General features: G+C 41.6%; 1 protein-coding gene across 4 annotated transcripts in view; it reads left to right on the forward strand.

Annotated features, from left to right (window-relative positions):
* The window catches only part of Fmn1 (formin 1), a 369,449-nt gene that overhangs the window by 247,240 nt on the left and 107,569 nt on the right, over positions 1-14,640 (forward strand). For all 4 annotated transcript variants that reach the window (XM_075961724.1, XM_075961725.1, XM_075961726.1 and 1 more), the window contains 3 exons: positions 1,068-1,214; positions 2,383-2,442; positions 8,174-8,294. In XM_075961724.1, coding sequence (XP_075817839.1) covers positions 1,068-1,214; positions 2,383-2,442; positions 8,174-8,294 — 328 coding nt within the window. The remainder of the gene's footprint in view (positions 1-1,067; positions 1,215-2,382; positions 2,443-8,173; positions 8,295-14,640) is intronic.

Here is a 14,640-nt window from a genome sequence, read left to right on the forward strand (position 1 = left end):
TCTTTCCACTCTCTTCCACCCATGTTCTTAAGATCATGGTGCAGGTATGTTTCACAAATTCTGTAACACTTCACTGCTTGCCAGGAGGCATGGTTCCTCCCCCCACCCCCAACATATAAGGGAGTTTTCAAGGAAGAAAGAAAATCCAGTACCAACATATTATACACATACTAGTAACTGCTGGGAGACCAGGGCAGAAGTCTACCTAGGTCTGAACTTGGTTTTTCCTTTTATGTTAAAATCAAAGATCAAGCGGGGCTGACAAGATAGCTCAGTGGGTAAGGAGCCTGCCACCAAGGCTGATGATAGGAATTTGAGCTTCAGGATCTGTGTGGTGGAAAGCAAGAACCAGTTCCTGCAGGTTTTCCTCTAACCTACCAGTGCTTGCACACCCCCACCGACACCACCCTCCACACACAAGGAAATGTAATAAAAAAAAGAAGAAGAAGATAAGCCAATTAATAGGGTAGAAAACTTTCCATTTGAAAGTTTGCACTTGAAGCAAATATTAAGAGAGAAAAAAAAGTAAATGAGAGGAAGTTAAAGAAAATTCTTAGCAGCTTAACACTGAGGAAGTTAATAAATGTGAAAAAGTTCCCGGAGAAGGTCCGTTTTGAAAAACCTCTGACCTTAAAGTGCATTATCAAAAGTAATCTCTGAGGACTTTGTCTATTCTTGCAATTGTGTCTACTCTAAATTTGACTATGTTCTTTGTATTTAGTCTGACTTTGTTCAACTTAAAATTATCAAAAATTAACTTCATTCTCTCTTATTAACCTATAAGTACTTTAACATATCAACCTTAAAACTGCCTAAAATGAAAAACAAGCAGAAAGGTTCAGCCCTCATTATTATAACTTTGTTCCATTATAAGAAATTGTGGCTGTTCGTACTCCCCCCACCCGGAAGATGCCACTCAGTGAAATGTATCTTATATTTGCCAGCTCTTAATACAACTGGTTACAAGCCACTAAACAGGGCTTGGTTCATTTAAGAAATGTTCGCCATTGAGCAAACATGACTGCGTTTGGAGTCCAGACCATAATAACTGGTGTTTGCCTTTGCAGGGCTTGCTACACATGAAGAGTGTGAAGGACATCTTAGCTCTCATCCTGGCTTTTGGAAATTATATGAATGGAGGAAATAGGACTCGAGGGCAAGCAGATGGATATGGTTTAGAAATTCTCCCCAAACTCAAAGACGTCAAAAGTCGGGTATTTATTTACTTTTCATACTGAATGTCTACATGTTATGGTTAATTTTCTTATGAACCTTTCATTTAAAACAAAGTATTATAGATTGATCCATTTATCTTATCTTTCTTCTAACAGTAATAATTTATATGAAAGCATGTACTTTTGTTTTCTGCCTCTGTGCTTTGTTTTGACTTGAACATGTGGTTTGTTGTTGTTTTCATATATATATATATATATATATATATATATATATATATGACCTTATTTTCAATTATAAAATACATCATATGTTTTGGTTCTAACATACATGATTAGACATTGAAATACTACTGCAATACAAGATAAAACCGCATAGAGTATTAGTCATGCTACAGAGGCTAAAATCTGTTTGAATTTAGTATTGCCCACTTGTAATTGACTCATTCTTGAGTGGCGGACACTGTTGAGCCTAGTATTTGAATTATTCTTTTGCCTGCAACAATTGGGGCTGGGGTCTCCTGTCAGCTCTCTGAGCCTGATTATCATTTGGCTCCACACCCCTGCAGAGCCACCTTTTTAGAAACAACCAGCCCAGATCTGGGCGTCCCCATGGGGGCAGGGGGCGAGCAGGGAAGGGAAATACACAGGCAAATTAGAATTAGACCCCTGTGAACAGGACACAAAGGCTGCCTTGTGGGAGGGCCCACTCCCCCTGGCCTTCCAGGGTCATAAAGTGGCCTGGCTTTCCTTTTAAGCTGGCCCTGATTGTTTTTCACGCCATTAAGGAGCACACATTTTCCGAGAGGTAGGAAGGGCGGGATGATTTGCTCTTCTAGTCCACAGCCCCCTCTGGCATTTCTCACCCCCTCCTGTCTTGGCAGCATGCCAGGAAATATGGGGTAATGATTTTTGATTGTTTGTTTGTTTGTGTATTTGTCTTAGCCCTTACCTCAAAGGTCTCCTGGTTACCTGTTTTCTTTCAGTTTTCCTCGCTGATGGTATAGTGTCATTTCTTTTTATAACTGGTATATATATTAAAAAAGGACTGAAACTCAGGAGGAGGAGGAAAATTCTGGTCTTTATGTAACAGAAATTGGACTCTGTCTCACAAATGTATGCGCCCTGAGCTGGGTTTTCAGTGTTCACCCGGCCAGCGTGCAGGGTTTCCTGTGAACTGTTGTCATTTGAGTTTCTCTCTAAACCCTAGGACAACGGGATGAACCTGGTGGACTATGTCGTGAAGTATTATCTGCGGTACTATGATCAGGTAGGAAACAAGAAAATGGCACCGGGCACACGGTTTCAGGGAGGTTTTGCTCTAAAGACTCGTTAGCACTCTGGTACTGGATACTGGCCATATGGAGAGATGGCGTTCCTCTGTCCAGCTTTGTATCTGAGAGCTCCCCAAAAGACAAGAGGTACACTGGGTTATAGAAATGGAGGTGTTAGGAAGGCGAGAGGCTGCTGAGTCTGAGTCTGCCCATTTCAGTGGATCCTTCATTGCCTCGTGACCAGATAGTGGGGCTTTCTGGACGCTAGATTCATTCAGGAGCCAGCTAGAGTGGAAATTGAATTCTGAGGTACTGCTCAACATTGAGGAAATAAAAACATTGTAATATTCTTTTTTACAAAAAAACGTTTCGTTATTTGTTCATATTTTATGTGTATTTGTGTTTGCCTGTGTGAGTTTATATGTGCCACGTGTGTGCAGGAGCCTGCAGAGGCCAGAAGAGGTGCCAGGTCCCCTGGAACTGGAATTCAAGCAGTTGGGAGCTGCCACACTAATGTTGGGAATCAAGCCTGGGCACTCTCCAGCCTAGTTTGTTTGGGGAACAAGGTCTTGCTAAGTAGCCTGGGCTGGCCTGAAACTCGCTGTGTAGACCAGGCTGGACTTGAACTCACTCTGCCTGCCTCTGCCTCCTGAATGCTAGAATTAAAGCCCTGTGTATCACACCTACCATAATAACCAAAATTCTACCAACGATACATCTGAGAACAAGCTAGCGGCATTAAATTTGAGAATAGAATAAAACAAAAACATGTTCACATATATTTGAATTAGAATTAAGCACTTCTTTGAAAATATTCCTGAACATAAATTTTCTTTATTCTTGCTTTTCGAACTAAGAACAGAGAGTCCTCAACCTTGAGGAAAAAGGAGGACTGTCTGCTGGTTCTTGAAATGGATACAAAAAGACAAAAATCTCAAAGTTAAGAGGACTGCCTTCCGAAGGGGTTGAGACCCACAGGTTGAGAACCACTGCTCCAGTACATTCCCGTCTTTATGTGTGGTTCCAATAACACTTTTAAACTCAAAACAGAAATGGATCCCTACTTCAAGTGAATCAAGACCCAAGACTCGGATGTTTACCTGATTGGAACTATATGTCTCAAACCTTTTTTTTTTCAAGGGATTTATTTATTTTTATTTTATGTGTATGAGCTTTGCCTGCCTGTATACGTATACTATATGTATGCCTGGTGGAGGCCAGAAAATGCCATCAGCGTTGGATCTTCTGGATATAGGTTACAGGTTGTGAGCTGCTGTATGTGTGCTGGCAAACGAATCCAGGTCCTCGGCAAGAGCAGCAAATGCTCTTAACCATGGGGCCACCTCTCAAGCCTTCCTATAAAATTTTCCTTCTCTATTATTATTATTATTCCTATCAAGAAATAACACATGTGGGGGTCTTAGGGAGAAAACTCCCCATACGTTATTTTGTGGGCTTATTTGAGGAAATGCAGACCCTTATAAAGAAATTACATAATTTTATATAAAGAAAGACCACACTATGGATCAGCAAGTATACTGAAAAAGTTCAGCATTACCAATCTATAGTCATAGCCATGGTGAGATGTCCCAACACAACCATTAGGTCAACTGGTATAGAAATAAAAAGGCGTTGCCAGGGTAGGGGCCACTTAGAGCTCTTCGGCATGGTTCCTGGGAATGTAAAATGGTGCAGGTGCTGTGTAAATCACTTTTGGGCAATCCTCAAGGAATTAAAAGCAAAACTAAAAGGTGGTCCAGCAGTCTTATAGGGGATACCTCTTCTTAATTCATACATCGGTGCTAAGTGAGCTAGCAAGACTTCAGTGTTCCTAAGTCAAAAGCTCTAAAAATATGCATAAGTTTTCTAGGAATTTATAGCTGAAGACTTAAGTTACTGTTCTGCTTATGATAATAAGAGCAAAAAGACTTGAATTTTTTTTGTAGGTATCCAATGATTAAAAATATAGTCAAATGAATCATGGTGTAATTGTCAAATGGAATAGCATGCTGCTGTGGAAAGTGTTTAGGACACAATGTAGTATCTCTGGAAAATATTCTGTCTGCTTTTCAATGATATACATGCATAGAAGTGGCCATATGCCTTTAATCCCAGCAAGGAGGCAAAGGCAGGTGATGCTCTTAGTTCAAGGAGAGTTTGTCTACTGAGTGAGTTCCAGAAGAGCCAGGACTATACAGGTAAACCCTATTTCAAAAAACAAAGAAAAATTATATATGTATGTGATTTAAAATTATACATACATACATATTTAAAATAGGTGGATATATGTAACACTGACTCAGAGAAAACCTGGAATGAGATATGTTTCCTTATTTGGGGATGTTAGGGTTATGATTAATTTTTAACGTTCATTTATGAAGCATAATTAATGTGCATCTGAAAAAGTGAAAACTATAATAAAACAATCATTCAGTGATGCTTCATGGTCCCCTTACATAAGTGTTTACTCACATCCTGGTCCATAAAAGAAATCTTTGACACTCCCACCTTGGACGCCTGGGTGAAGATTCTGTGAAGGTCTCCAACAATCTCTTTCGCTTCTTCTGTGGATTGTGTACAAATTGTCAATGATCTTGATGTTGCTCCTTGAGAGCCAGAATTCGCTGCTAACTTTTAGTGTCTGCCAGGAAGGTGTCCAGCAAGCATTACCATGTTATCTAATATAAATATTATCAAAAGTGGAATAATTTGGCAGATGTAAAGAACTAGATGTGAGAAAACAGTTTTATTTCTCTGGAGTGAGGAAGATGTGTTGAGCTTCAAAAAAATTTAGCAGCAGAAGGCACATCTAAGCATACTCCAAGTTCTGACAGCAAGTACCCACAGGGCAGAATTACCCTGCGGAAACTTGGCAGCTGACATTTCTAACCCTAGATCCACAGGGACAGATGCCTCTAGCCAGTCAGCTGTTCATAGAGAGGCTGAAGTTAGTCCAGGATGCAATGGAATTGACTCTGTGGAAGAAACTGTGATCAGAATGATGGCAGATATGGAGTGAGCCCACCCACATTGTGGGGTGCAGTCCCAGTGCTCACTGAAGAACGCGCTGCACTCAAAGGGGAGTGTGGAGTTATGTGATCTTCGAAGCTCCTTGGGCAGCAGTGATGACTTCTGTGGGCAGTGAGGATGAGCAGTGACTTGAGGACAGGTGAGCCCTTTCGGTTCCCTGCTCCTTCTGCCTGGCGCTGGGTCCAAGTCTAGGTGTGTGGAGTCTGAAGAAAATCAGCCATCTCCCAGGGCTTTGATTGAACCCGCTGACTGGCCCTGACAGACTGATTCATCATCAGAGTTTTCTCTTTTTCTACCTTATGACAAAAATGGAAACCATGGTCAAGTTAGACACAAAGCTTACAAAATATTATACCGGATTCCTCCAGTGTGGGTTTTCGTGGGGCTTCGTAGGGCACGCATTGCATCAGATTTGACATTCACAGTCTTCCATTTGTTTTTAAGGTAGAAAATAAGTATCGTAAAAAATTTGGATGGCTTAATTACTGATAAAATGAGGAGAGCCACCTTCCCCAAGCATCCAAATGAAAGACTTAGAACAGTGGTTCTCAGCCTTCCTAATGCTGTGACCCTTTAAGACTCTTAAATTATTTTCATTGCTGCTTCATAACTGTAATGTTACTCCTTTTATGAAGCATAATGTAAATATCTGTGTTTTCTGATGGTCTTAGGCAACCCCTGTGAAAGGGTCATTAGAAAAACGTCCAGTCCTGTGGAGTGGTCAGCTCTAAGCAGGACTTCTCTATCATGCTCATGCACAGGATTGGCGCAAGGTGAAGACAGCCAATATCCCAGTGTGGACAGTGTGTGTGTGTGGGGGGGGGGGGTCCAAAAACTCCCACCCTTTGCTGACAAGACCCTGGAAATTGATGGCTGCTGTGAGAGAATCGTTTTTCTCTAAAGATGAAACCCCTGCGAGCCTACCCATGCTCTAGTAGATGGTCCTACGTGTCTGTACATATAGACAGTACTAAATGGACTCAGTACTCCTAAGAGAGAACGTGAAAAGTTGGCAGAGGAAAGTGGTTTTAGAGAAAGGGGGAAAATGTGAAGACTATACGAATGGGGAGTAGATTTGTCCAAAACTTACCTTATACATGTATGAAATTATTTTAAAATATTTATTATTAAAATAATTAGGTGTCTTATGGTAAACTTACAGACTTCACAAAGCAGTATTTCCAGAACTGTCTGTAGCAGTGCATTTACTGATATATCAGATACTATATAATATTTCAATAATAGGAAAGAGTCGCCGCCAATGATATGCTTATATTCTAGTGACACATCAGACATACAATCTAATGCTAAAAAGTTTAAATTAATAGCAATAAGTGTCATGGTAACAGGATCAAACACTCTCGAAAAGCAGAGAGAAGCACCCAAGTTTGGTGAGGTCCTAAAAATCTTTGAGGAAGTGATGTTTGTGTTACGCCTTGAAAGACGAGTATGAACAAGGAGCTATGAGGAGATTCTAGGGATATGAAAAAGAACAGCTTTGTAGACAAGGGCCTAGAGGCAAGAGACTGCCTAGCTCTCTTGTTTCAGGAAAGTCTGGGCATAGGTCTTGACTTTGGGGGAAGCAGGTCTAAGGCTGGTGCTGTAGACAGAGGGCGGACCATAAAATGCCTCGTAAAGCACTTTTGGCATTTGGAATTTGTCCTAATGGCACCAGGAAAGATGGAATGTGAAGGCAAGCTGGCAGAGGAGTGTGTGCACAGAGAGAAACAATCGAAGACTAAGATACGCACAATAGCAGCTTACATTAAACAACTCAGGAGAAAGCAGCCTAGGCTGCTTATGTTTCAGTATGCCTGGAGTATCTGTCCCTTAAGATAATTTACAGCTCAGATCATCCATCAGATAGAGCTATGGACCTTGTCAAAACCATTCTCAACCATGCCTGCCATGAATACCTCCTAAGATAAACTGACAGCATTTACATAGGCTTTATGCACACATAAAAAAATCAGATGGTATACACACATCAGAGTTTAAGCTGCAGAAAGGGTGAATAAAGGAAGGGGGTAGCATCGCTCCCCCCCCCCAGTGTCTTCTTGGCCAATCCACACCCACTGGCACACCCCAAGATGGGTTATCTGATTGCTAGCATGTATAACTCAAACAGGGACTTTCAGTGTAAGTACTTTCATAGGCTTCCCCTGTCTTTTTCTATGGGAATAGAGAAAAGCAGATGAAAATCTACCTGGCAGTTTCCTCTTCCATCCATAAGGCATTATAGAAATGCTGCCCATGCCAGCATGATAGCTAATCTCAACGCCAGGAAGACCGAAACCATACTGTGAAACACTCAAAGTCTCTGAAGTACAGAGTCCTAGCTTAACAAAGCAGTGCCCTGATTGCTATAGAACCACTCGACTGAGCTTGTCGTTTTCTGACTGATGCTTTGGAATGTCAACAGAGGGGACAAGCGGGAAGTAGAATATTGTTCTTCTGGTTAGTTTGTTTTGTTTTGTTTTCTATTTTTTTCAATGTTTGTTTTATATGTAACTAGTGTTTTGTCTGCATTTATGTCTGTGCAAGGTTGCCAGAGCCCGTGGAACTGAAGTTATAGAAAGTTTGAACAGCCATTGCGATTGCTGGGGATTGAACCTGGGGGCTCTGGAAGAACAGCCAGTGCTCCTAACTGCTGAGCCATCACTCCAGCCCTGCGCTTTTCTTTGCCCTGTCTTTTAGGAAGCTGGAACAGACAAGAGTGTTTTCCCACTACCTGAACCACAAGATTTCTTTCTGGCCTCCCAAGTCAAGTTTGAAGACCTCGTAAAAGATTTGAGAAAACTGAAGCGACAACTGGAAGGTAATGGGATAATTGCAAGGGTGGCTTATTAGAGCAGTTTCATTTGATGGCTGGCTCCTGGAGTGGGTTGGTATGGAGCTCTCCCATGGGCCCCTACTGCCACCATCATGGGACATTCCTTCTCGGGGCAGTATTTGCCGGCAGTAAATCCACCGATTCCATTAATTTAGTTGTTGATCATTTGGCATCTCAGTGTCTTGCCATATCAGTGTCTGCTCCTGTATACTCACTTGCTTGTTTTTGGAGGAATTTGCATGCAGGTGTATGTGGAGACCAGACACCTCGGGTATCAGCTCTCAAACATAGCCCATCTTGTCGATTTAGTTTTTGGTTTTGTCTTTGAGACAGGATCTTGTTGGTTTAATTTTTGGTTTTGTCTTTGAGACAGAATCTTGTTGGTTTCGTTTTTGATTTTGTCTTTGAGACAGGATCTTGCTGGTTTAGTTTTTGGTTTTGTCTTTGAGACAGGATCTCTCTCTCTGACCTAAAACTCGCCGAGTAGACTATGCTGGTTTGCCAACAAGTCTCAGGGGTCTTCCTACCCTCCTCCTCCTGAGCTAAGATTGCAAGGGTGCACCACCATACCCTCTTTTTGAAAACAGGTTCGGGGTTCAAACTTGGGTCCTCATACTTACAAGGCAAACACTTTCCTACTGAGCTATCTCCCCTGCTCCATATCTGCATTCTTCTAATATTCAATAGTTATAGTGTTAATAATAATGGCTGCTTATTGCAAGCATGCCATATTCTTATAATAACTATGAGAAGCAGAAATCTTGTGGTTCAGGTAGTAGAAAAACACTCATACATGCACATATGCTATAACTCTATATTTTGTCTTGATACTACTCTATTGATGGTAAAAAAAACAACACAGGAAATGTTCTTTTTCAGCTAAATATATAATTAATGAACGAATCCCAAAGCCTGAAAGCCACATTTTTGACTTTTTAGAAGATAAAAGTATGTGTCTCTTGGGCAGGAGTTTTCCTTTGGCATCTTTCGAGTTCTGTGTTTTCACTGTGGAGACATCTCTTTGTCCAAGAATATAAATACTAGCCACAGCACCGCTATGACTCCAATGGAAGTGTTCTATGGAAAATTTAGGGAGTGTATTAATATGGAAATGGTACCCCTGGGTACCAGAAGAAGAGCTGGAGGAAATGAAGAGCTTCAACCGGGAATAGTTTTATGCTCAAACATAAAATAAACATTTTTAAAATGTTTATTGTGAAAGAGTATTCCAAAACCCCAGTCTTCAGTTTGAGACCGCCCTGGACATAGAAGCAAAGTGGGAAAGATGTGCTCACAGTGGCAGGGGGAGTCATTTATATTTATTTTGGGCATAAAACTTATTCGAGTAAGTTTAGTAGTTACAAGTTAATGTTTTTAATGTTGTAAATCATTTTTAAAGGAGCATGTGGGTTCTATCTCACACCCAATCCCACTGTTGATGTGGCTGGGAGAATGAGTCCAACCAAATGAATTTTTTGAACAGGAATCTTATATGTGAACTTGGAGTTATTTTTTCTGTTTTAGGGAACTGACAGTTTTCTCTTTATCTCTGATACCAGCTGAATATGTACCGTAATGAAACAGAATAATAAGCCATCGCATGGAGTATTCTCTACACTTTTCCAGTGGTAGAGTTAGGAGACAGGAATCTCTCAGGATGGCAGGGAGTGTCCATAGTGGGGAATGGGGTTACACGATGTGGGCTGTCCCTTCGTGCCCAGTCTTAGTCCTGTCCCCTCTGCCCCGTATAAAGCCCTTGGCCTGACCCTTCATAGATGTTTCAGAAGAAACTTGATCTCTGTTTGATCTTTCCCTCTCCTGCCAGGGGCTGCCTCCCTCATGGCTGTCCTTGTCCACATGAGCTTGATGATGAATAGCAAAGGGATGGGAGGAGAGTGGAAGGGCAGGGTCCCCCAGGCATCTCACTTTGTCTAGGGATGCTGCTGAGTGTCACTCTTGCCTCCTTTTCTCCACTGACCATTTTCTCAGTCACTCCAGGGACCCACGTGACCTCCTGTAGCTGGAGGACCAGCTTTAGAAAAGACTGAGCAGCACCTGAGTTATTTTCCTTAAGCTGGGCTTCTCTCAGAGACATGAAGTCCCACAAACACAGAGGAGAGAACACCACCCCCCACCCCACACACATTGAATATTTAAACAAAAATGCCCTGCTAATCTTTAGAGATGCCAGTGTTTTTAACACATGAAAGGTACCCAGTAAATATTTAAAGAAATACAGAGCCTGGGTTCTCTAATGAATTTCTTTTTTTTCTAAATACCATCTGGTGAGATGGCCGGGATCACAGCGGTCCGTTTCATCTCCAGTTCCCATTCAGTTTCACCTCCCTTTCCATAAGGCCTTGGTGTGAACCCAGATTGAATGTTTAATTGAGGCGGACATAATTTTCACACATACAGCAAAGATTTGATGAGGCTTTGAGGTTTATTGTAGCCATTAAAATGTCGTAGCTGCTGGCAAAATCCCAGAAAATGTCTAAAGCTAAACCAGATGTGATTAGCAAGTTTCAAGTGCTGTCAGGCCCCAGGTCTCTGGACAGGCATGACACCACCCTAGAGAAAGAAATCTTTTTGAGTAGCACTAACCACACCTTGGCCGAAAAGATGTGAATGGTGATGAAAAGATACGACTGGTGGGCATACAGATATCACTGATGTGAGTCTCAGGGGTAGTCGGTCAAAATCTTCCTGAAAGACAAGACTCATTTTTGTTCAAGTAAACACAGAGAGACTGATGATAGCATGCACTGAAATTTATTGTGTGATTGTTATTCTTAGAGTCTTTACATGTAGCATATCTTATACCCCTTGCAATGATCCTATGGGATGAGTTTTCCTTTTGACTTCTCACAAGATAAGGAAACTGATGTTCTTGGTGTTGAAGAAACTGTCTGTTGGCTCAAGGGTGATGGTCTAACCATGCTATGAAACTAGATATGATGCTGGGACACAGCTTCCGTTCCATGACACATCCTGCTTGTGGCTTAGACAGCTAGTGTTAGACCTTCATGTGCCAGTGGCATATTCACTGGCTGACAAGCCCTAGTTCCTTCTTTTGCAGGTGGTAGGGCAGTCCAGGGGCTTTCTCTGAGACAGAGACACACCCCTTGCTTCCCCCCACACACATACCCCCAGCATGCGTCCTTGACTTCACAGTGAGCTTTCTGGCTTCCACCTGATACCTTTACTTATTTTCTCCATGTTGTGGTGTAGCTAAGGATTTCAAAATTAGTTTCTTTATTGTGTGCATTTCCCACCTCTGGACTCCCACATGGAGGGAGAAGCTGTATTCAAAACTCCTTCCTCCACGACCACAGTAGCTGACTCTTTAATTCTCTAACTTGTTTAGATTTGGATCATGTAAGATGGCAAAGACTTTTTCTTATATATGGACTGTAGACACCCAAAATGTGTGGGGTAGACTACTGTGAATGAGAATGTTTTGCCCTGAATTTGGTAACTTTCACCACAAATGCTCAGTGAAGTGGAAAAAGAAAAGAACTCAGCCTGTGGAGTCAGGTGTGTACTTTTTACTGGTGAAAGTGAAATCTTATGAAGTAGTGTGACTGTAAACTTATTTGGGGAGAAGGTGGATACCTCAATGGTTATGTATATGCTTAACATCAAAAGGCCCTGGGCTCACTCCTCAACATGTACACACACACACACACACATACACACACACACACACACACACAAGAGAGAGAGAAGAAATTAACTAAAATACTCAATTTCAGCTGGGTTGGTGGCTCATGCTTGTAATGTTAGCACCTGGGAGACTAAGGCAGGAAAGTTGCCTGGACTTGCAGGCCAGCGACAGAATGAGACGTTGTCAAGAAAACAAACCAAGACCCACTTCATTTTCTTACTGGGGAGTCATGACATATAGCACCTGCGTCGTGGGAAACAATGAATAAACAAACGGCTCTTTTGATTTTGACAATTAGAGATGTGTCCTTTTTACTGTTAAAACTGTAACCTGCAATATTGGCCCCTACTGGTCAAGGACCAGCTGGCTGTGATGGGATTATCTCGTTTGCAGAGTACTTAACCTTCCCTTGTGAAGACAGAGCCGAGTCTTGATGCTGATGAACATACACTTAGTTGACTCTACAGTGGTTTTGATTTCCTCGGTGCTCTGACATTATGAGAATTGTTGAGAAAGAAAAAGCATCCACGTCTTTCTGACTGGTAAACCTTGTCCACAGGCCAGGACTCTCGGGGTGTAATAGTAAAGCCCCTCCTCAGCAATGATCCAAGCCTGATCCCTGCAGCCTGTGCTTATGTTACCTTACATGGGAAAGGGGCACTTTGCAGAGGCTGACATGGGAAGATTATTTGGGCCTGGCTGAGTGGAACTAATCTAATCACATGAATCTTTAAAATGAATCTTTAAAAGCCGAAAACTTGCCCTGGCTGTGATCAGAGGGAGCAATAACTACAGAGGAATGATCAGAGGGACGCAATGTTGCCGCCTTTGACAATGGAGGAAGTGGGAAGTGGGCCAAGGAATGTAGGCAGCCTGTAGGACTGGAAAAAGCCAGGAGCCCACCCTCTCCAAAGCTTGCAGAAGGGACTAGAGCCCTCTCAATACTTTGCTTTTAGCTTAGCTAAGAGTAAGGCACACGTCCATCTTCTACCAGGCAGAACTCTTAAGATGTATTTTGTCGTCTCAAGTCACTTAATATTGTGCTAATTTGTTATAATGGCAACAGGAAACAAGTGCATATACCATGGATCGATCTCTCTCTCTGATTGTACTTGATACATCCATCCCTACACACACAGCCTAACTGAAGCCATAATTGTAGGATTCCCCAAGTAGAAGCATCAATAATATTGGGTTAGGTATAAATTATTGCTGTATAAAAAAGTCTGTAGGACAGATAAATACTGAAAAATTTACATTTTTGGCGTGTGTGTGTGTGTGTAGGTGCATGTGTGCATGCAAGGCCACACACGTGAAGGCCAGAGGACAACTTGAAAGAGTTGGGTCTTTCATTCTCCATGTCGATTCCTAGGATCGGCTCATCAGACTTGCAATAAATACCCTCTGAGACATTTATTTCGCCAACCCTAAATAAATACCAAAATGCTGTATATTAAAGTCATATCATGGGGGCTGGAAAGATAGTTCAGTTGTGGCTGCTCTTCCAGAGGACTTAGGTTTAATTTCCCTCACCCATGTGGCAGCTCACAACTGTCTGTAATAGCAGTCCCAGGGGATCCATCACTCTTTTCTGGCCTTCTCTGGCTCTGTACACACAGAGTGCACAGACATCCATGCAGGGAAGATAGTCATATGCTTAAAATAAACGTACAAGAAAACATTTTCAAAAGCATATCATATAGGACTGTTGGAGACTAGCAGAAGCTCTTGGAAGCTCCACACATTTTGAAATAAGAAGATTTAACCATGTTTAAAATAGTATCTGTCACCCTAAAGAATGAAGCATTAGTGCAGTTTGTGAAGATGAAGTGTGGGATTACTACTGAAGTTTTAAGATAATTGTACAATTGTTGACAACTAATCATCACTGTGTGGCCGTAACAGAAGGCACTGGGTGACCACTGGTGGCACTTGCTCTTATACTGATTTTGACACTGTCTTGACCACACAGCCCTTATTGAGTCTTCTGTCCACATAAACAAGCAGATCCTCCTAGATGTCTTGACACCTCAGGGTCAAACTAGATGACACCAGTGGTCTTTGAAATGATTCTACTGTCACCTGCTTCTACCCTCAAATGCACGTTGCTTTGATGTGATCCTGTGACAGTATTTTATCATAAAAAAAATCATTCTGCATATGAAATAAGAAAGCTGAATTAATTTTTAAATTGGAAAATGAGAGAGGAATCCTTTGGGTAAATGTTGACGAGTTCACACATTCTGGAAAAATTATTGAAGAATAAAGATACTTTCCCTCTCATTAGGATTGCACTTTATAGTAAATGAGTTCTTCATCAAATCTTTCCTTGAACACAAAGCAGCATCAGCGCTGTTGTCATGTGTCAGAATGGCATCAATCCCAGTTAACCCACAGCACAAGATACTCAAATTTATGAATATGGCAGAGATTCAAGCTTACCCATATGTCCTTCATCATGTTTCTGACAGTATCTTTTCCTCTAACTATTTAAAAATATATATTGGACCATCCTCTCTTATGTTTCATTTAGATATATTTGGGGATATACTTAGCTATAGAAAAGCAAGACCCCGTTGACCTTTTTACTTCCTGCTATCATTCTACAAATGTTTACGAGAAAAACGTCTGTCGTCTTGTGCTAGTCCTTCTAAAACTTTCCTA

This window comes from Microtus pennsylvanicus, chromosome 2, assembly GCF_037038515.1.
Source record: "Microtus pennsylvanicus isolate mMicPen1 chromosome 2, mMicPen1.hap1, whole genome shotgun sequence".
Lineage (NCBI taxonomy): Eukaryota > Metazoa > Chordata > Mammalia > Rodentia > Cricetidae > Microtus > Microtus pennsylvanicus.